The 23,232-nt window shown below is 32.9% G+C and overlaps 3 protein-coding genes across 4 annotated transcripts; 2 read left to right on the forward strand and 1 right to left on the reverse strand.

Moving 5' to 3' along the window:
- Positions 1-1,367: 1,367 nt before the first annotated feature.
- LOC146534252 (uncharacterized) lies at positions 1,368-3,106 on the reverse strand. The gene is made up of 2 exons (XM_085193261.1): positions 2,777-3,106; positions 1,368-2,726 (listed from the first exon to the last, which is right to left on the reverse strand). Exons 1-2 carry the CDS (start codon positions 3,090-3,092, stop codon positions 1,807-1,809), a joined length of 1,236 nt encoding a protein of 411 aa, XP_085049387.1. The 5' UTR covers positions 3,093-3,106; the 3' UTR covers positions 1,368-1,806.
- Positions 3,107-6,816: 3,710 nt separating this feature from the next.
- On the forward strand, positions 6,817-8,673 carry LOC146534253 (cytochrome P450 6B5-like). Its single transcript, XM_085193096.1, has one exon. The coding sequence runs from the start codon at positions 6,826-6,828 to the stop codon at positions 8,320-8,322; it is 1,497 nt and encodes a 498-aa protein (XP_085049222.1). The 5' UTR covers positions 6,817-6,825; the 3' UTR covers positions 8,323-8,673.
- Positions 8,674-11,758: 3,085 nt separating this feature from the next.
- On the forward strand, positions 11,759-20,496 carry LOC146534254 (uncharacterized). Of its 2 annotated transcripts, none has more exons than XM_085193136.1 (5): positions 11,759-11,892; positions 15,440-15,615; positions 16,735-16,904; positions 19,090-19,256; positions 19,431-20,496. In XM_085193136.1, the coding sequence occupies exons 2-5, from the start codon at positions 15,447-15,449 to the stop codon at positions 19,624-19,626; spliced, it is 702 nt and encodes a 233-aa protein (XP_085049262.1). In that variant the 5' UTR covers positions 11,759-11,892; positions 15,440-15,446; the 3' UTR covers positions 19,627-20,496. The 2 variants fall into 2 exon arrangements, with proteins under 2 accessions (XP_085049262.1, XP_085049264.1); XM_085193138.1 differs by lacking the exon at positions 11,759-11,892 and adding an exon at positions 15,003-15,177.
- Positions 20,497-23,232: the final 2,736 nt, after the last annotated feature.

Raw genomic sequence — 23,232 nt, forward strand, 5'->3', positions numbered from 1 at the left:
CTGCTGTATAGGATAAAACTAAAACCTAAAACTTAACAATTATGTTTTCTTTTTTTCAGCTCACGCTGTATCCCATATATCGAGGCCACCATCTATAAAATATCTAACGACCTGGTCTCAATTCTTACAATACTAAGACATAATTTTGCAAGATAACACAAAACCCTGTTTCGGTATAATCATCTTCATTGTTTTCAATTTTGGAGAACAAAGGCATAATTAATTGGACTATATTTTTGATGGAACGCTTTGCTTACATTAAATTTACTTAGTTGGTCTTCAAATAATTGAAAATAATTTTTAATTTCTTGTTTTATTTATGCTTAATTGAATAAAATTCATAAACGCGGTGTTGAATTACGCCACTCTACATACAATTCAATGCGATATTCTAAAAAAACTACCCGTATTAAAACCGCTCTCAAGATCCATCTCAAACTTGAGAGCAATTTATAAATAGAAGAATATGTTTCATCTGACAACCCAGAAATTAAGTAAAAAAAATGTAAAAAAAGAGAAAAGGAACTTTTCTAAAAATTCTTTATTTTTTCTAAATTTTTATTAATAGCTTTTCAACATACGTTGCTGTAACAAAATACTGTTATTACCTTTTATTACAATTTTAGTAAAAAAAATGTAAAGCAATAAAATTGAAAAAATCATTTCACTCGTTTACGATCCAGTATAAAAATGTGTTCAAGCTTTTATTTCATTTTAATATTTGCACGTAAAAACGTTATTTTCTTGTTGAATTTTTTTTGCTATTTAATTTGTATAGTTTCTGATAACTATGTTTTATAATATAAAAACTATCTGATTTGTTTCTTTTTTAGTATTCTGTAAAAAGATCGATCATTTGATTTTTATGAAATATACGAAATTAGTTGTGTATTTAGTTAGAAGTTGCAGTACAAATAAAGGAAAAAATTAAATTTCTTATGTATTTCATAGAAAAAAATCATTATAAGTAGTTAATTTTAATCAAAACTTTTCTAAAGAAATAAAAAAAAATTAAAAATTAATATTTATAAATATTTCATTAACATCAATAGTTATAGCTCATCAAAAAACATAGTATTTATACATATTTATTTCTTTATCTTCAGGCCGTATTTCAGCAAACGGGTGTACGGCAGAAGTCAAAATCGTATTTTATCTCGGCAAAGTAAGGAAAGGAGAATAATAATTAATTTCTCCAAATGAACCAGACTGACCAAGAGACCAGTAGTGACGCAGGAGCACAAGCTTACGTCTATAGACACGACAGAAAGTATTTTTTTTATTTCTTACTATCTATCTAATACAAAAAATATAGTAATAATTACCAATAATTTTCCTTTTTTTTATTGATTTTTTTAGCTCTACGCTATATCTCTCACATATATGTGTAGCTTAACCTAATTTTAAGAAACTGCATTCCCATTAAGACCCATTTCCACCGAATTCGTGAAGGTTTGCGTGTTGAGTGGTGGGACTCAACGCCGCACTCTGTCTCGTTACCGCAACGAATAAACGAAAATATTAAATATTTCATTTCCCCGAATAAGAATCGAATCCACAACCGTCACGTTTAAAGTCGCACGGTTCTGCCCCTGCGCCATAACTGCCTCACTTTCTTTATATAATAATTTTTCTTTAATTAACGTCGCTATCGAGAAATATATGTTCCAAGAAAACGTCTGGCTGATCAACAAAAATAAATATTGAAATGTAAAAAAGTAATGAACAATTTTCATGTAAGTATAAATAAATAAGTGTTCTTATATATTTCTTCGTAATTAAAGATTCCCATTGTAAAGAATGTTATTAAAACAACTTGCGCACTATTCGTTTCTTACTTGGCTTTTTTAAAGTATCTCTCAGAACGGGATAAAAATTTTTCGTCGACTTTAGATGTATGTTATTATTTAAATTAATTTTTTTAATGTTAGCCTCTGTTAAACCTATATTTGTATTGCTCTGTAAAGTTACACAGCATTCTGTGGTTTCTTTAATATTGCCTTGATTTCTTATTTTAATAAACTTTTTCACTATTTTTAAACTTTCATCATTTTGCTTGTCAATTTCTTTAGACAAAGTTGTTATTAATGATCCATAATCATTATGGCTTGCCACATTATCATTATTTACGACATCATCTTGTATTGTTGTGACAGTTCTTGTATCATTGGTATCATTCTGAATTGATTTTGTATTATGTATATTTTCTGATAATGTAGTTTCATCAATTGCCTTGGATGAAGTATTTTCACGTTCACTTTTTTTGTGTAAGCCACTTAGAATTAATGTATCAATGAGAGTTTCTAAAGAAAAAATAGCATTATCTGCCTGATATAAATATGGTTCTTCCATGTTTACCATATCTTCCCGTTTAGTTTTAAGTCTTTTATAAGGTTTTGGCGAATCTATAACAGATTCAACTTCTGGTTTAGTCGAAATTATTAGATTTGTTTTCCTTATTTGATCATTTTTTTGAATAAGATTATTAAGTAATTGTTTACTGCCAAAGTGTTTGTTCATTGGCCACTTTGTTATCAACATGTCCAATTTATCTCTTTTTATTTTGCTTGCTTTGGAATTTTTTACTCGTTCCCGTAAATTATATTTCATTTCCATTTTTGGTAATCTTTTATATTTTAACACTAATTCATTAAATGGATTTGAACTGAATACTATTTCATTCAGTTGGTTAATTTGACCTTTATCTGCAAATTCAAAAGAAAGAACTGTAGTTAATTATATAACTACAAAAAAGTATCAATTATTTTAAACTAACCTGAGTTAGCTTTAAGACTAGTTACTTCAAATATATCATCAAAACCTGGATCTTTATCAACTACGAACATTAGAGATTGTGTTGTTCCATATTGGATGCGATTAACTGGTTTCATAGTGCTTCCTTCAGTCCTTTTATCCAGCCTCTTAAGGCAACCATTAGGATAACAATAGGCAGCTTGTTCAATACACATTTGCACACAAACGCAGACTGGTGGTGGATTTTGGAACTCAGTAAAGATTAGGTTGAAGAACTGTTCAACCAAAGCGGTACTTCGTGGGTTCTCACAAGTGTTAGACTTCGGTGGTCTCATCATTGTATATTGGCCATTGCACACTAAAACAACAAGTAATTTTGAAAAATCATTAAAAACTTAATTTAATTGGCTTAAAGAGGGTTGTAAGTTCAATTTCTAATCGGGATAATATTTTGTATATCGCTACAGAATATGGTATAGAACGCCTTAATATTAGGATGCATCTGTCTATTCTGATACATGTAGAAAAAATTAAATGTTATAGGTTATTCCCCAAACCATCAACAATAGATTAGTTTACTTTTTAACTCGTTTAACACAGTTAGTGCTAACTCTCGTTGATTTGCTGACAATTTAAATGTTAACAAAAAAATAAAAATTTCAATTTGGTATTTCACGATCAAAAACTTCTTTAATATTCCATATTATAATATAACGTAATAGCATTTCATCGATATAAGCTCGCTCGCACGCTCATACGCCATTGAGGGGACAGATAAATTTTTTCAACAAATTTAATTAAAAGTTTTACTGCGTGAAGCAACTTTATAATACTTTACATAATAATGTCATTAATATTATTAATATTTGTTTTGACTTACTCTCGATTATGTTGAAGAAAATATTTAACTTAATATATATGACGGAGTTCATGTTAACAAGGATTGGGCTTCGATATGTCTGAAAACAAAAGCATTGTCTTTACCTTATTTACTGTTGAATAAATTTAATATTATTATTATTTTTAAACTCTAATAATTTAAATTATCTAAGATTAAAAATTTAACCATATCCAAAAATCTTCCAAAATCCAAATCTTCTTTGTAATTTTCGAGATTTTGCTGGATGAGTAGGGAAATCAAAGCCCCACTTTGTCTACAAGAGCGGAGAAGTGATAAACAATTTAAATATAATCATTTCCATAGATTGAACCCATAACCATCACTGCGCCACAACGGTTTTATACAAACATAAATATATAAAAATACAATTTCTCAGAAAACATTAAATTCCATCCACCTTTCTAAGAAACAAAACTATCAACACGAACTACAAGGAGTGTTTCTTGGAACATTCTCTTCATCAGTTTCAGCTTGGAATGGTGTATTCGCGGAAGTATTAACGGCATCCTGTTTGGAAAATATAAAGATTCAATGGGATCTTGTTTGTAGAAGGCTATACCTACTATACATATTTTGAAGCGTTTGTGTGACAATATTTAATGATAACATAAATGTAGATTCAATTATTATTTACTTGATATTTTATTTAAGGCGAGTTTGGCGCAATGGCCTGACTGTAGACGCGACGGCTCTGGGTTCTATTCTCACTCGGGGGAATATATATATATTTTTTATTTCATCGCTTTATTTTTTTCTTTTGTTTATTTATTGATCATTTTTTAATACACACAGATCTCACATATTGTTAAGGTAAAGGAGATTAAACCAAGAGACAATATTCTCTAACTAAGCCACAATATTTTAAATTTGATTTAAATTATAATACTAAGGACTGCCAGCCATTATTTGTATGGACAGAACAGTAAATAAGCTTATAAATCACTTATAAATATTCATATGCGTAGTTACATACTACATTGTAAGGATTATAAGGTTGATTAACATTTTATGTATATCGTATATATATATAATACTAGCAAACACTGTACTACACAAATATTTATTTTCTCAACTCCATTATTTTCTTCTTTTGTGATCTATCAACATAATAAGAAAATAATTATAAATCAATCAATACTGATACTGAAGCAAAAAAATATATCTCCACACAGTTTTGCTTGTTTTGTGCACTGTACCAGACGTTAGAAAACGTATAAAAATGTTCAACGTCCCTAAATGTGGAATAGCACTGAAAAATATTAAAAAATACTCTCTATTTATTTAATACATTTAAATTTCAAATAACCTCAAAATTTTACTATTCTACTGTAAAAAAAAACTTAAATTTTTGATATGAAATAATTATATAGCGTTTAACAGAAAGCACTCACCTTGACAAGCGGTTACATATTAATATTCGTTTTTTTTTTTTAAAAATGTATGATTTTTATTTTGATTTTTTATATATTTTGTAGCTTCACGCTGTATCTCTCATATAGGAGGGTAGACAGTGGGAACCTAGTGTTTGACACCAAAATCTAGAGATATTGCGTGTTCAATACAAAATGGAGAAACGAAAGTCTCAATGGGAATGGAGTGTTTTAACACTAGGTCCCCAGGTTCCCTCTGCCTACCCTTCTATGTGCGGGATACAGCGTGAAAAAAAATATAAACTATAATTACATATTTAAAATCCACACCGCGTTTAACACTAAAGATGCAAAGCTTGTACTTAATTTTCTTTAAGTAACAAAACAATAGTAATATCGTATAACGTTAGAATAGGGGAGGTGTAAAGTTGCGAAGCCGGCGAGGGTCGTTGCGGGAAGTGCTTGTGGGAGACCGCTGTCGTTATGGGGCTAAGAAAAATTATCATATTTAGATATAACATTTAGCAACTCCACGCTTTTTCCTTTATAGCAGAGGGATCCTAGTGTTAGAGAACTCCATTACCTTTTTGGAAAATTTTCGAGATAATCTATAAAGATAAACGATCTAAAAAGAATCTAAAAAGATAAACTTGTCTTTTTTCTTTTTAGTTTCACGCTATATCGGGATATGCGGGCAAATAGCAGGGTAGATAGGAGGAACCTGGGAATCTAATGTTAAGTCACTTTTCGCCGAATTCAAGAAGTATTGTATGTTGACTTATAGAATGGCAGAAATCAACGCCGTAAAACATAAAAATATTGAATAAACAACTAGAAAACAGCATGACTATATTTAATACACTACTACTATAATACACAACTCCTAAATAGGAAAGACGAAGTGAGTGGAGTGTCTCAACTCTATTTTCTACTTCGTTCAATACTTGAAATTAGAAATAATTAAAGAATTATTATGTAAGTAAAGAAAGTATCATATAAAGAATTAGTATATCAGTAAGAACAAATAATAAAGTAAGCCTGTCATGTGCCTTAGTGTATACTGCAAGATCATAAAAACTTTTTGGTGCAAGCATTACCTGCTCAGATAACAAACATTTTAATCTAAGTATATATCAAATATAATATCTAAAATTTAGCTAATTATTGATAGATAAGCAAGAAAAATAAGAAAATATAAGGCATTAGACGTTACATACATTATAACAACTACGACAGTATATTATGTAAACAAATGCAGAATTTTATCATAACCTATTTTTTTGCGCGGTTATCATCACAATTGGTTCTAGTCACAGCAAAATCTGGATATATCAAGAGTGTATACACTAATACCCCGCTTTGCGTCGTTTTGTTTTACGTAATTCTTAAAAATTAAAGATTTGTCTTTAATAATAATTGAAATCAAAGAATATACGAGACGATTATGATTTCGATTCCGACTCAGAGAAATTGACGAGCGTTGACTATTCATAATTTATTAGCTTATACATAAAATTTTAAATATTAAAAATAGGCTTGAAATGGTTTGGAAATATTCAATATTGCAAGTTTCCAGATTCTCAACTTGGCTGGTCACGTTGTCGCGTGTCCAATGCGAAGAATCACATTAATAATTACATTGTATTGAATCTCAAGAAAATCATTAATTACTACATAATTATTATGTCCCTATTTATATATCCTACATATTATATATCAGAAATCTCGCTCACAACAGTTTATAAAGATACGTAGGATTTATTTAATATTCAGTTTATAGTTGTAATTCAGTAAACGGCCATGTTTCTTGTACCACTTCTTATAATTATTGCAATCTTAGCCATTTTCTATCTTAATGGTATATATAACGAGGCATATTGGAGGAAACGTGGTGTTACATTTCATAGAAGGAACAAATGCATGGGATTATTTTGGGACTATTTGACGACAGAGAGAGCATTCTTTGAAAATCTTAGAGATCTTTATAAAGAATATCCCAATGATACTGCAGTGGGCATCAGTTCATTTCTCACACCTGCATTATACGTACGGGATCCAGTCAATATTCAGCACGTTTTGGCATTAAATTTTAATGCGTTTAATCATAGAGGATTCGAGCCCAACGAAGGCGATTTGCTGGCAGATAATATATTATTTCAAAATGGAGAAAAGTGGAAGCTCGTGCGACAGAATATGTCACCTCTATTTACTTCAGCGAAACTTAAAAATATGTTCTATATAACCGACAAAAGTGCCCAAGATTTAGTTAAATATATTAAAAATGATCCCCAATTGATGAAAGGCAATACTTTCACTACTATATCGACTTTTTGTAGTGCAGCAATCAGTGCAGCTGTGTTTGGACTGACCACGCAATCTATTTTTGATTCTCCTTTCCTTAACGTAGCGCAAAACGCATTTCGTTCAGGATTTAAGGAAAATATCAAGTTCGCAATAAGTAATTTAAGCACATCCTTGTTTAAAATACTAAACTTAAACATTTTCAAAGAACACGAAGAATTTTTCATTGGTGCTATCAAAAATGTCGTTCGCCAAAGGAAATTAGACGGGATAAAACGTTATGACTTTGCGGATATTTGTGTAGCATTACAAAATAAAGGCATGTTAAAAGATCCTGTATCTGGACTCGAATTGAAACCAACTGATGAACTACTCGCTGCCCAAGCGTTCTTCTTCTTCATAGCAGGTGTGGAACCAACAGCGTCATGCATGTTTACTACTTTAGTAGAATTGGGAAGGAATCCAGATTGTCTTCAACGATTACATAAAGAAATTGATGAGGTATTTAAAAAATTTGAAGGAAATTTAACATCAGACATCTTGTCTAACATGGAATATTTAGACATGGCCATGTGTGAGGCTCTACGTCTTTACCCGCCAGTTGGATATTTAACACGACAATGTGTTCAAGATACTGTATTACCAGTAGGCAATATAAAAATTGATAAAGGAACTAAAATTTTTACACCAATATATGAATTGCATCACGACCCTAAATATTATACTGATCCAGAAGTTTACAATCCGGAGAGATTTTCCAAAGACAATCGTGCTGCCATAGCTGATACTATATATATGCCTTTTGGAAGAGGAAATAGGATATGTGTCGGCATGAGATACGCACAATTACAAGCTAAATCTGGTTTAGTGCATCTTCTACGTAATTTTTCAATTAAAACACATGTTTTTGACGGTGGTATCAAATATCAAAAGGAACGAGTGCAAGTGAGACTCAAAAATGTGGATGTTGAATTGGTGTTAAGAAATGTGTTTTAATAAAAGTTATTTAAGTTACTTTATTTTACTTCCCACAATGAGCTACTAGTATCAATAAAGCTAATGATTAAATTATCAAACAACAACTATAGATGTTGCAATTTCTGTCGTAAGATTCTGTTATAATATTTAGAGGATAAGCATGTATGGAATTAATGTCTATTGAATGTCAGGCAGGACAGCTGCCAACTAATGTAATAGTAAAATATACCATTGACTTTAAAAAGAGCAACTGTTGAGTTTCTTGCCGGCTCTTCTCAGCAGAACTGCCTTCCGAACCGGTGGTAGCTTTTTGTTGACATGTACATTCGACGATTCAAAAGTGCTTATAAAGTTTATTTGAATAAAGAATATTTTGAATTTGAATTTGAATTTGAATTTAGCATCACGCCATATCATGCTTACAGCAGGGTAGACAAAATGAACCTCACTTTTCGCCCAATTTTGAGAGATTGCGTGTTAAGTTTTTACCAAAGCAAGAAAACGATAATTATTTATTTATTAATTTATTATTATTAATTGTTTTTTTTAATTTCTTTGCTCTAAGTTGAGCCATTTTCGAGGAAAAGAAAAAAAATTCGAGGGAAAGTGGGGAACCCAGGTATTATGACATTCGTTCCCGGGAACCTGTCCCTCTGCCTACCCTGCTATATGTGGGATACTGCGTGCAGCTGAAAAAAATCATAAATATTAAACAGCTAAAAATCTCTAAAAGCGAATAGAACCCGCTTATTTTCTTTAAAATGCTCAAGATGTTAAAAAAATCGTGAATATTGAAAAGTCTTGTTGTTATGCACTTAGCAATGTTTACAAAATACAACATTGCCAATTGAAAATATTATAATTATAGAGAGGAACAAAACAATTTTTATCAGTATCAACGGATTTAATATTATATTGATTTTTAATGGAGTAGAAAGAAATAAACAAATCTTTTTAAATGTAACTTATTTTCGGAATTTAATCAGCAATTATTTAATTTTATTTCTAATACGTTTCGTTGTGGCAGAATAGTTAAATAATATGTTTTTTATTATCTTATTTCGTTACTTTATTAACCGACTTCTAAGAAATAGATTATCAACAGTTGGATACGTACATATGTATCTATATGTTATTGTTGGAATTGAATGATATTATTATATTTGCAAACACTTGTATGTATGTATGTTTGTACCGAAAGGCAAATTATATTAAAATAAACAAGTAGTAAGCTGTTTTTATATTTAATTTTCAAGATATAATACCATGCTATCAAAATAGGTAAAGGAATGATTCACTTTTGATTGTTTATGTCTTAAACTCCACGTAAATAAATATTCTGTGGGTGACGACTTGTTCTTGTTATATAATAAAAGGGCAGAATTTTAATGTCAACGACCTTGTTATCGAGATAAACCATTGTTTAAATAAATAGTTAAATATTATATACTTACTAAAATTTGGAGGTGAAAAATATCACTCAATCGGTGATAGTTGATAGTGATAGTTGAACATTCAATTCCTATTCAGGAGAACTAACTTATTAATATTTTTATTTACCGAATCGAACCCACAACCGTCATGTATTACAGCATGTATCACACGTTATGCCACAGTGCCACGATGACTTCAATACTTATCTAATATCCCACCTAATCATGAAAATTAATACAAGAATAAACAAAATTAAAATTTTCCATTGGATACAAATTAAAAAAAAAATACAAAAATGTCAAAACAAACAAAAATAATATTTAATATCCCTACATACTGAAACATAAAGGTCGATACAGCAAGGGCGAATTTATCTCTATTAATGCTAGTTAACTGATAACCTTAAATATAAATAGAAGAAAATACAAAAACATCAGTTCAAAGTGGAAGTCAAGAAAACAAGGCACTTTTAGTTTCGAACACTTTTCAGTAGTCTGTGATAATAAGTGACCGGTGTCCAAGCCACAGTCATAGTCTGTAAGAGAAATAAGTTTTTTACTGGCCTCAAGAATTGGCTCACTTTCTCGTTAGACTTGAACATACGAATACATGGTAGAAGTTGTGATAACCCTGGCAGGAAACGGGTAGCTTGTCCTTATGAAGGGCCATTCCATTCTTCACCTTTCTAAGCTCGTCTCCTAGGTGTTCAGGTCGCAGAGATGGGCTTTCTAAAACAGAGATTTTCTAACGGTAGATAGCTGATATGTGGTGGTGATATTCACCATTGAATTATCTAATGGGGTGCGTGGGTTTCCTGTATATTGTGTAGCCTACTGCCATTAGTATTTCATAAGACTAAAACGTCAAGGAAAGCTAAGGAATTATTTGCCTGTACTTCTTCTGTAATGAATTAAATATAATATGTAATACTAAATATACGCGATTCATCCGGTTAATTAAAATGTGTAATTGTCGCGAAAACCAAAGATCTTGAAAAATGTTTTTTGTGCCAAATTCTACTCGAAAATATTTCTATATACGGGCATGGCGAGATAATGAAAATATATCCTTCCCCCGAATGGGAATCGAACTTACAGCCGTCACATTTACATTCAAATACTCTGCCGCTACGCTACGACGATTAACTACATTTATTTGTCCTCTCTCCTCCTTCTCCGTGATATCTTTTCTTTTATATGCATTGCACACACAAAAAGCGCCTGGCCTTGAGTTTATAAAAATTGCATAAAGGTCATTCAAGGAAACAGGAAAAATATTTAGAAACGTCGACGCAAGGCATGCAGTTTAACCGCATTGATTATCAACTCAATTCGTTTTAATTAGAATGTTTATTGTTGTCTTTTCACTTCCTTCCTTCCTTTTCCACATACGATAGCAAGATAGGTAAAGAGAATTAAGTGGTAAGACATTCCATTCCACGCTGTCTGTCCACTTTTTGTAATATTGCGTGTTGAGTGACAGAACTCTATGCCGTTATATCTGCTTACCAGAACGGAGAATGGAAATAGTTCTTTCTCCTGAGTGCTGGTTCGATTACCGCTCAGGGAAGTGATAATTTACCTCCATGAGTGATAATCGTTTCTCCATCCTTACTCTCTATATCATGTTATCATGATGTTGTCACGGTCGGATAATTCCATAGTGAATTCCAAAAGAGCAAAGGAGTGTACAAAAAAGTAATGTATAATTGATATGAGGTCATCGTAGCGCAGTGGCGAGGGTCGTGGGTTCGAATTCTCTCTTGGGGTAACGAATTTCTTAATATTTTTATTTACTCATTGCACATCCGACTTTGTGTTTTGAATGCTTAAGCCCTTGAGTTCCAGTACTCAACACGCAAAGTCTCGATTTTTTCTGGAAATTGAAGAAAGGTGGAATCTTTGATATTATAACGGTAACATTTGTTTTTTTTTGTTTGTTAATTTTATTGTTAATTTCTCACGAACATTTATTGAAGACTCTTGCAAGCGTTACATGAGTCATATACGCGTATATTTTATCACGCGAACAGAATTACTATACAGTCGTACAAATCATTTTTACAAGATCAGTTCACTTTAGTTCAGTTTCGTCCGCAAATAAATAACGTTCTACTAGGGACAGGTTTAAAGTAGGGTTTTTTAAATATTATTGGTGAGTGGCATTTGTTTCTTTTTATTAATTAAAAAAATTCAATGTCAATTCGAAGAAATGATATCGTATTTAAATTTGTCTTATAATAATAAATAATATACAAATTAGAATATAGTAATAAAATTATTACAACGCGGAGGAAGTGAGTTCAAATTCTGCTCAAAATTTTAAAATAAAATTGTAATAATAATATTAAAATTAAATTAAATCAGCTTCTGTCACTCTATATCCCGCACACAGCAATGTAAGCAGTGGGAACCCATTGTTAAAACACTCCGTTTCTCCACTAGTTTATTTTTCATGTAATACCTTGCTCTTGCTTGCTTATGTTGCTCTACCACAACTGTCTACAAACTTAGTATTTACAAATAAATACATAGAAAATTAATAAGTGAGTGATTTGTCACTGTGATCTTTCCAGAAGGAACAAAATGTATACATATATATGTACATATATATTACATAAACAACTATAAACAAATAATTAGAGGCCATCGTGGCGCGTCAGACGCAGTGATACTAACAGTTTTGTCTGTAAATGCGACGGACGCGGGTTCGATTCCTACTTGGAGAAATGAATTAATCATCATTTCCTCGCTAATCCACATGCAATGCCTCAAAAATTGGGCGATGTGTGGGAAACAGAGTGCCTTAACACCCAGGTACCTAACTTTAGACGGCAGATATACAACGTAGGACCAAAAAATATTAAGAAAATATTGTATTGAGTCCGACCGCTTAACACAAAATGTCTCGAATTTGGAAAGTGGAGAACAGAGTGTCCTAACACTATGTATTTACAGTGATTATTATTAGTAATTACACTACTATTAATGAATAATATATTAGTTATGTCACAGTTACTAAGGCTTTGGTACTACTTTATACAGCGTAAAAACACGGCCAAGGCTACCAGCCTTTCGCAAATCTCGACATACATTTAATTTAAAAAAATAAAGGCCATCGTGGCCCAGTGGCACAAGGGTATGACTGTATCGCGACGGTTGTGAGTTCGATCCCCACTCGACAAAATGAAATATTTATCTAAATTTATATTAGAAATACCTCTGGTGTCGAGGTAAAGCGTGGTGTTCAGTTCCGCCACTGAACACGCAATGCCTCCAAAACTTAGCGGAAAGAGAGGAACGGAGTGTTTTAACACTAGGTTCCCTCTGCCTGCCCTGCTGTGTGCGGATTGAAGAAATGGAAATATAACTTTAAATAAATATTTCATCTCATCGAGTGGGGATCGAACCTACAACCAGTCGATCTTACAGTCACACATCGTGCTTTTTCGACACGACTGGCCTCAATTATATAAATATGTATAATTATTTACTGATCTGATACTGTGAGAATGTTCTGGATTTAGTTAATAAATATGTAGCGAAAACTAGTTTTACCATATAATAAAGAATAGGTACTATTTACATAACTTACTAGCGGCCCGCTCGCGGTTTCACCCGCGTGAACTATGTAATTATTAATTTCTGTCTCCATGACTACGTCCTAGTGACGTCTATGCAAAATTTGAGACTCCTAGCATTTGTAGTAACGAAGTTTCATACAAACTTTCGACCCTGAAAACAACCCCTTAGTAGTCGAATATTGCAAATTCCCGTCTTAGCGAGCACCTAAGTCCTATAAGTAACTCCTATGCAAAATTTCAGATTTCTAGCACATGTAGTAATTTAGATATTTTAAAGTAAGAATAAAAAACCGATTTCGTTACATGGGATCTTGAGTGACGGTACCCATAGCCAAGTTAATCTATTGTTATAATAAATGTTTTGATAGTGATAACTCACTCAATGGCATCGGACAATCGATAATGAAATTCTTAGTAGAAATGTGTATATTATATTACAGAGACTTCTCTAGCTCTTGTTTTTATATTATAATCAAACGTTAATATATATTTTAAATAAGTATATTAAATTTTAATAAAATCCTATTTTTTAATAGTATTCTATTTCCTTTTTAACGTCTCTAAGAATATGTGTTCAAAAAAACTTACATTTATAATATTAGTATGTTTATTATCTCTTTTAACTCACAGTCACACTCAAAGTGTGACTGTAAAACCGACTGGTTCTGGGTTCGATCCCCACTCGAGGAGATGAAATATTTATTTAAATTTATATTTTCATTTCTTCGCTCTGGTGTCAAGGCAGGCGGCGTTGAGTTCTGTCGCTCAACACGCAATGCCTCCGATAGAAAACGGGGAGCAGAGTGTCTTAACACTAGGTTCCCTACTGTGTGCGGGATATAGGGTAATTTGAAAAATAGCTGTTTGGCATTCTGGGCCGGTTTATATAACCTTCAGAAGGACTAATATATCATTTTATTTATTAAAATATTTTGTTAGGGATTGTACCTACTGTCTTTTCTTATGATAATATTTTTTTTGATAACATACATAACTTAGCCTGGGGACCTAGTTCTCCATGACTCTCCATTCCCATTAGGCAAGTTCCACTTTTCTCTGAATTCTTGACGCATTGGGTCTTAAGTAACGGAACTCTCCCTCCCAGAGAGAGGAAATAAAAATATTAAATATGTCATTCCCCCGAATCCACACGCAACGGTTTCATATAAAATAGATATTAAATTAAAATTTACAATCTAATCTCCACTAATATCATAACAAATTTTAATGACGCTAAAAGATAACTTTTCAACATAATTTTTATTATTTATCTAGTAGGAATGACGCATTTTATAATACTAACGTAAACAGAATCTTCTCTAGAGATAAACTAAAGATTCTTGATTTAATGTAAACTAGTCATATCAATATAGAGCAAAATTCTCTTCTTTTTTGCTTCACGCTGTATACCGCACAAAGCAAAAGAAAACCTGGGAACGTAGTATTAAAACACTCTGTTCTTATTGAGACACTTCCTTCTCTACTTTCTACCGATTTGAGAGGCGGAACTCAACGCCGTGCTTTGAAATAAAAAACTGAGTCTTCTCGACACTAGGGTCTCTACCTCTAACCTAAACTAACCTGCTGTACACGGAATGCAAAGAGAACCTACAAAATACACCACAAATTCAACTAAAAAATAGTGTCTTTTTTAAGTTTTTTTAGATATACTATAGAAAAAAAACGAGACGCTGAAATCTGTAAATCCTTATTATTTGGCTTTTGGGCTTTAAATAAGATGTTATCATGATTAAAGAAGACATCGTATTGCCTTTGCCGGGACACCATTCGTGCGGAATAGTGTTATCTTAATTAAAACTATTAAAGACTATTTGAAACCGTGTACCTAATTAAACGTAAGATATTTTTGAACAACGCTTATTGGTATTTTAATAAAAATATTCTATATATTATTAAATATGGGTTTACTAATGAAGGCTCATTTTATTTATTTATTTTATTTAAAACTTTGAAAGAAAATTTACTAAAAACATAGTAAAAAATTAAATAACCTTGCATATAAATGCAATCCCTGCAATGCTTTTACTTATTTAATCATCCAAGGGTGCCTATTAATTAATTGTATAAATATTGAACAAATTGTTATCACTATTACAGATAAGAGATGCCTTTCAAAAGAACTTGGGATTCGTCTTGTCCACGTATCTGGAGTTGTTGGGAAGACTCGGGAGAGAAGTGGGTGATACAAGATTTGGCGCCTGAAGACGATGAAGCTGCCTTAGAAATCCTTATTGAAACTTTTTTACAGGATGAAACTTTATGTTCCTCAGTTAGTGAGTATATTCTTTTCTGCCCTTATAAAAATGAAACTGTTATATTTAATCTACAGATGCGTTCACTGTTTCCCCACTCTCACTCTCACAGTTTTCGAGGCGGAACTAAACGCCTCATTTTGTCAACTGATGCGAGGAAATGAAAACAAATATGTTTCTCCTCAAGTAGGTCTTGAACTTACAGCTATCGCTTTCATTAAACGCACTTATCCTATCGTATCCGCATTTTATGGACAAGACATTCTGTAATATATATGTAATTTAAAAAGACCAAAAATAAACATCTTATTTTCCCTTTGTTATTATTATTATCATTGGATACTATAGATAGTAAACCCCCAAATGTAGGATATAGACATTCCATTTCCATTAACACACTTCCGTTCACCACCTTTTGCCGAATTCAGGGTACATTGGTGTTGATTGGTGGACCTCATTGACGCGCTTTGACTCCTTACCAAAGTAAGAAAATTAAAATATTAAATATTTCATTTCCTCACGCGGGAATCGAACACACAGCCTGATGCATTTTTATTCGCATCCACAAACAAAGAAAACAGTAATGAAAAAGAAAAAAATATAATATAACTAGTGGGCGCGCGCAGCTTCGCCTGCTTATTGGACCCTTAGGGGGTAAATTATAATAAACCACGAAACACATGTTTAATGATATGTTTTTAAAAGTTTCAATTTCAAATTTTATAAAAATCGGTGGCGATTTAAAGATTTTTCCATACAAACTTTCAACCCCTTATTTGCACCCTTAGGGGGAGAATTCTAGAAAACCATGAAACATGTGTTCAGTTAAATACTTTTAAGAGTCTAAGTTTTAAATTTTATAAAAATCGGTGACCATTTAAAGATTTTTCCATACAAACTTTCAACCCGTTATTTGCACCCTTAAGGGGAGAATTCTAAAAAAGAATAAAACACGTGTTCAATTAAATACTTTTAAAAATCTAAATTTTAAATTTTATAAAAATCGGTGCAGATTATTTTTTTTTCCATACAAACTTTCAGCCCCTATTTCACCCCTTTAGGGTTAAAATTTTTGAAATCCTTTCTTAGTGGATGTCCAGATATGTTTTATATATATAGATTATATATTTTTATTGTCAGATTTATACGACGACGAAGAAAGTAAACGAAGCATGTCAGAGTTCTGGCAGGCTTGTTTTGCTCAAAGAATGAGCCTTGGCTGCTACGTTGAGGTCGACGGGAAGAGGACCTTAGGTGCTCTTAATACATGCGTAGTTGATACTCTTGATGAGAGAGTGCCAGATGTCAAGGTGAGATAGTATTTTCGATTTTTTTTAGTATACCTGGTAACTTAGCGGAACGGCACTCCGTTCCCATTGCGACACTTCCGTTTCCCATTTTCCGCCGGATTCTGGAAGCAATTTTGTTTAGTGGTGGGACTCATCGCGGCGTTTCCCTCGTTACCGGAGCAAGGATTGAAAAAAAATATTAAAATATGATTTGTTCCCTCGAATGGGAATCGAACCCACAACTGTACATTAGAGTCACACACACGTGCGCCTTGTACTGGCCTCAACACTAAGTTCCCAAATTTCATCTCCCTACCCGACCATGTGCCAAATATTGTGTGGAAAGAAAAAGTAAATTTCATGGGGAAAGAAGTTTCTTTTAACCGACTTCTGTAAGAAAAGGAGGTTATCAATTCGATTGTATTTTTTTTTTCACGACTTCAAAATTGTAAAATCTTTGTAAAATTATTTTTCACTTTTTAGTTCGTTGTTAGAAGTCGGTTTTTCTTTTTGTTAAAAATTAATTTATCACTAAGGTCCGTCCGTTTCACTAAGGTCCGTGCCTTCTCTGTTATGAGGAGAAAAAGTGTAAAGCTATTTCTTTTAATAGATACTCCCCTAAAGTACCTAACCCAAAATATTGGGTCTCTTTAATCAATACGAACTTGGTTATTAATAATTTCTGGTCTCATAACTGTGTCAATGAGTTATTAAAATTGCGTAAACTCTTGTTTGTAACGACTTTTATTGATGTTAAAGATGTATACAGTTGCCCTTGCCCTTTTAATCATAGAAGTGATCTTTGTTCTTAATTATACATATACATAATTGTTCAATAGAGTAAAGACCAGTTGTGGGTTCGATTACCACTCGAGGAAATTAAATATTTAATAATTGAACAATGAGAAATGAGATCAATGTCTGAGAATTTGGCGAAAAATGAAGAACGGAGTGACTTAACTCTAGGATTCCTCTGCCTACCCTGCTAAGGGGATACAGCGAGAACCTAAAAATTTTTTAAAGTAATTGAAGCCATCACTCTACACGAGATGTCTCGAAAATTGAGTGAAAAGTGGGGAATGAAGTGTAACCCTTTTGATCTACCTACTCTGCTTTAAGCGGGATCTATATCCTTGACCTTGAAGCTTTAAAAAAAAAATTCGTTATTAAACGTCTCATGATTCTAAATTATCTGAATATAAAGGAGTAGCGCTAAGAACAGGCAGGTAGCGGCATGTCTTGGGGCACTTTTGACTAACTATACTAACTTGTATTATATAGCTATATTAGAGTAGGCTTTTGCTTATTTATTTTTGTTTAATTTTTCATTGTATTGTATCTCCCATATAACATACTAATCTATTCCATTCTGCGCTTACTGTCGGAATTATCGCTACGTGTTGACTGGCGAAATTTAACGCCGCGTTAAAGGTACTTATCAGAGCGGGGATAATGAAAATTTACTTTCAAATGTTGCCCCACTGCAACACGATATATACGACGTAGCACAGGGGCACTAGAGCGTGACTGTAAGCGCAACGGTTGTGGATTCGATTCCCACTATAGGGAATGGAATATTTAATATTCAAAAAATTGACGCAAAATGGGAAAAGGAATTGGGGAACGGAGTGTCTGAACACTAGATTCCCTCTGCCTACCTAGCGTTAAGCTGAGAGAGAGAAAACATGAACATAAAATATACATTATTATATTTAAAATCCATAGATTTTATTCTATTTCTAAGCCTCGCTCTAGCTTTTACGAGTACGTTGAAGTGACAAATGCATTCTGATCTCGAGTAAATTGTATTAAATAACACAATTATCTCAGCCATATAGTATTTTATGACTTTCGTTTCTTGAGTAACAGAGTAGACAAAGGAAATCTAATGCCAGGACACCCCACCCCACTCATCTCCTAGACTTCTCCACGATAGGCAATGAGAAGTCAGTAATAATTTATGTCATTCGGTTTGAACCTATTTAGAAACATTGTCTATTGTTCTATTGCATAATATAAATATATAACCTGTTGTAGGTTTGATTTACTTTCGGGGGAATTAATTATATCCATTTCATCGCTCTGGCAGCAAGTCGAGGAGCGGCGTTCAGTTCGGCCACTCCACACAATGTCTTGAAAATTTGGTGGAAATTGAGGAATATAATGTCTTAACACTAGGTTCCCCTTGCCTACTCTCTCTTTACAGATAGAAGGCGAACCCTGGCAACAAGTATACGGCGCATTGGAATATGCAGAATTAAAATTCAATGCCTTCAAGTATTTGGAAGTAGACACGATTCTACATTCGTACGGTTTGATCGTGAAGAGAGAATACAGAGGGCGAAAACTTGGTAGCAAGATCCTAGCAGCGAGGTAACATCACGAAAATAATTTTACCATTAGGTACTATAAAAAAATTGAAGCTGAGGCCAGTTTTATTTGGACTGGGCATCGAACTCACAACCTATTGCGTTTACAACCGCCATGGCCTCAATTTCACAATAAAAAATTATAAAAAACTTAAAAAATGCCACGTATTTTTTTCAGGGAACGTCTATGTGCCCCTCTGGGTATAAAAGCGACGGCTACAGTTTTCACGAGCACCGCGTCTCAGATATCGGCGGCGAAGGCTGGCTTCGAAGTTCTCGCTGTAACTTCCTTGAAAGAGCTCGCTGACGTCGGCTTTAAATATCCTAAGGACGAAAATAGATTTCTTAAGTTGATGGTTAAGAAATTCGTGTAGATGTTGTTTCAATTTCATATGAGTGATTGAATAGAATGTTAGTTTAATTAGGATTATTATATATTTAGGGTAGGGTAGGTAGAGGAAAACATGGGAAACTAGTGCTAAGTTAACTTTGGAGGTTTTTTGTGTTGAGTGGTAGAAGCCAACTCCGCGCTTTGCTTCAGCACCAGAGCGAGAAAATTAAAATGTAAAATATGTCATTTCCTCGAGTGGAAATTGAACCCATATCCTGTCTCACTTACAGTCCCACGTTTCTACCTTTGCGCAACGACTGGCAGGCCAGTGTAATGTATTATATTAGAAGGAAACTATTAATGTACCTATGTACTTTTAGAAAATTTCCTTAATATTTTAGTTTTTAATTGATAGCTGATATGAATCAATGTTTTAATTGTATTTTTGTATGACATATGCACTTTGAATTATATATAATTCTATTCTAATTATACTCTTTCATTAACGAGTGACAGACAACGCCCAAACGAAACCACTAGATTAGGAATATTCAAATTTGGCAGGTTAGGGGATGTAGGGGACCACTATAAGAAGATTTCTTCAACGAAAAAAAAAACGGGAAAAATTGGATTTTCCATTTTACGTCTTATGTCACGCAAAGTTGAGGGCGACGACTAGTATGAACATTAATCGTAGACAAAATTAATGTTATACATTATATAATATTTTTATATGCACCTCTAATATAATTCTTATTTAGTGAAACGTAAAATGTAATTATAGTAGGACGTAGGTATTTGCAGAGGGACTCGTAGAAAAACTTAGATAAAACTAAATTTTATGTATTATTTGTAACTAGTAAAGAGAATACTTTATTAATCTATATACAAATTAAAAAAATAATTCTTCGTACCTATCGTTTTATTTAAATTTTATTTAATTTTAAAAACATTTTTACATCGAATGATAATTTTCGAGGCTATTTTTTTACACCGTCATTGTTCACTGACAAAATATTCAATTAATTAAAAATAATTATTTTTTTACTGAATTAATTTTCATTTATTCAATAAAATATGAGGTTTATTAAAGACTTTTTTAAGATTCCGGACTTCAAAGGGTAGAAATATAGTTATAGGATGACTTTGTGGTCTCTCCGTCGGAAGAGAGAAGAGAAAAGAAAAAATACGAGCATTTATGCATCATTTGTACTGTATTTTGTATGAAATACTCCGCGTACTGAAAACCTTCAGAATACTTTCCGTGGAACTACAGTTATGAAATTTGGCACATTGTGAGAACTTACAATACAAATAAAGGAATATCCGAAAATTGAGAATCTCTAGGTATCTCATAGAAAAAATAATCACAAACCTATATTAGTTCATTAGTTCGCAAAATTACGCCCGCAAACTTAAGTTTGTCAACTTTGTTCGCCGCGTAATCAAAATCTACATTCCTATATACCCATTTTCAGTAGTTATTTCATAATTAAATAAAATCAGCTTCGTGCTGTAGCCCGCACACAGTAAGGTAGGGAGAGGAAATCTAGTGTTTAGACACTCCGTTCTCCACTTTTTGCTGAATTCTAGAGGCTCTGCGTGTTGAGTGGCAGAACTCAACGCCGCGTCCATTTCATTACACAATTGTGGGTCTAGTAATGAAATTCGGCAAGGACATGCACTACGAAAATGCACGTGCACTTTTAAAACATATTAATATGAATAATATTACAAATAATAACAACAAGCAATAAACACAAGACGTTAAATCTAAATCTTTTCCTAAAACCTTCAATACAATCTTCTCTAGGTCGAGCCTATAAAGCTGCATAGGTAATGAAGGACAAGTGTCAAGTAACTATATAGTCCAATATGTAGATAAACCAGTCTTGTATTAATATACTTAGATATTTAAGTACATCTTCCAGCTGATATTTATAATTCTGGAATATAGTTGGAGCTAGTCGTGGCGCAGGGACACGAGCGTTCCAGTTGGAAACATTAGGTTCCCAGGTTCCCTACGCCAACACTGCTATGTGCGGGATACAGCGTGTATGTATTTACTTATTTAGACAAGGAATATTAAATAATACTTTCAAAAATATATTTTTGTCATATTATAATATGCAAAACAGAAACAATTACTATGAGCTACAAGTATATGCACCTTTATGATTTTTACATAGCTTTAAGCTCCAGATCTTCCTTTTTCTCAACCTTTTTTACTGTCACTTCACTCCATATTGATATTCCCAATAATTTATATTAACACATTGTTGGGAACCAATTTAAGCACATCTTTATGAAAGAAATATTTTTATCGGCGACTTTTTCAGTTATTAAACGCTTATTAAAGCTTACAACTTTAAGCTTTATGCCTAGTCAGAGAGAACGGAGAGGTAAACTAGCTACTCTGCATACCTCTTTCACCTCGTCCTGGCCGAATGGCGTCATGGTGGAATATCCTCACACGTATTACGCGAACAACGTCAACAATAACTATATTTCTATCGTTATCTACCTGTAAAATTGACTAATTCTATGAGGTTCGTATATAATTTTTGGGTATCCCGTATTTAACAGAGTAAGCGGAGAAAACTTATTGGTATGACACTCCGTTCCCTACTTTCCGCCTCTCTTGCATGACGGCCCTTTAAAATGTGCCTTCTATATGAAAATATTTTTCATTTATTTAATGAAAAACATATTACGTACTCGTATATTTAATTTTGTATTGAGGTAGTTCTTAATAAGAATAAGTGTATACAATAAGTAAATAGCAAGGCAATTATTATATACCTCATCATATCATTAGCTTTGTTGTTAGCATTGAATATGCATAATAAGAGTTTGTTAAGGAGAAGGTTAAATTTAATACAGCTACTAATATCAAAAGATGTTCTTTTCATTTTGTTATAAATATTTTAAATTTTAAATTATATAGGCCATCGTCATAGGCCGACAGAGAACCAATGTTATCGACATAGCCTAAAGGATTAGCAGGCTGAAGTGGCAATGGGCTGGTCACATTTGCCGCAGAACCGATGACCGTTGGGGTAAGCGCGTTTTAGAGTGGAGACCACGCCTTGGTAAGCGTAATGTAGGACGTCCTCCAGCTAGATGGGGTGACGATATTCACAAAGTAGCGGGCAGCGGCTGGATACGAAGAGCTGAAGATCGAGCTCAGTGGCGTGCCATTGGAGAGGCCTATGTCCAGCAGTGGACGAGGACAGGCTGATGATGATGATGATAGGCCATCGTGGTACAGCGGACAGTCTTACTATATATATGACGGTTGTGGGTTCGACATGACAGAGGTGTCTTGACAGATCTCTGCCTATCTTGTTAAATATGGGACAGCACGATGCTAAGAATATCCTTTTAAGCAAAACAAACCCATTTAAAACCCAAAATGGGGATTTATGATCTATTTTTCATCTTTGGAGCTTTTAAGTTGGGCGAAACTTTTTTGACGTAACGTCTCTTATTAGGTCGAAAGAAACGAGAGAAGAAAAAAGGAAAATATTAAACTTGTTTTCTGTATGAATTCGTCGTAATAGATTCGAATTCAAAATCATCAGAAACTAAGAATAATTTTTGGTACACTCTAGCAAATCTCAGTTTTTATAAGTTACTAAGAAGCATC

This window comes from Heliconius melpomene, chromosome 11 (assembly GCF_056956725.1).
Source record: "Heliconius melpomene rosina isolate 202511_hmr_F chromosome 11, ASM5695672v1, whole genome shotgun sequence".
Taxonomy (NCBI): Eukaryota; Metazoa; Arthropoda; class Insecta; order Lepidoptera; family Nymphalidae; genus Heliconius; species Heliconius melpomene.

Coding starts and splice junctions, on each gene's coding strand:
- LOC146534252 (XM_085193261.1), bottom strand. CDS start 3,092: ATGATGAGACCACCGAAGTCTAACACTTGTGAGAACCCACGAAGTACC. Junction 2,727..2,776: donor TAGTCTTAAAGCTAACTCAG/GTTAGTTTAAAA, acceptor AATTAACTACAG/TTCTTTCTTTTGAATTTGCA.
- LOC146534253 (XM_085193096.1), top strand. CDS start 6,826: ATGTTTCTTGTACCACTTCTTATAATTATTGCAATCTTAGCCATTTTC.
- LOC146534254 (XM_085193136.1), top strand. CDS start 15,447: ATGCCTTTCAAAAGAACTTGGGATTCGTCTTGTCCACGTATCTGGAGT. Junction 15,616..16,734: donor AACTTTATGTTCCTCAGTTA/GTGAGTATATTC, acceptor TTTTATTGTCAG/ATTTATACGACGACGAAGAA. Junction 19,257..19,430: donor AGCAAGATCCTAGCAGCGAG/GTAACATCACGA, acceptor TATTTTTTTCAG/GGAACGTCTATGTGCCCCTC.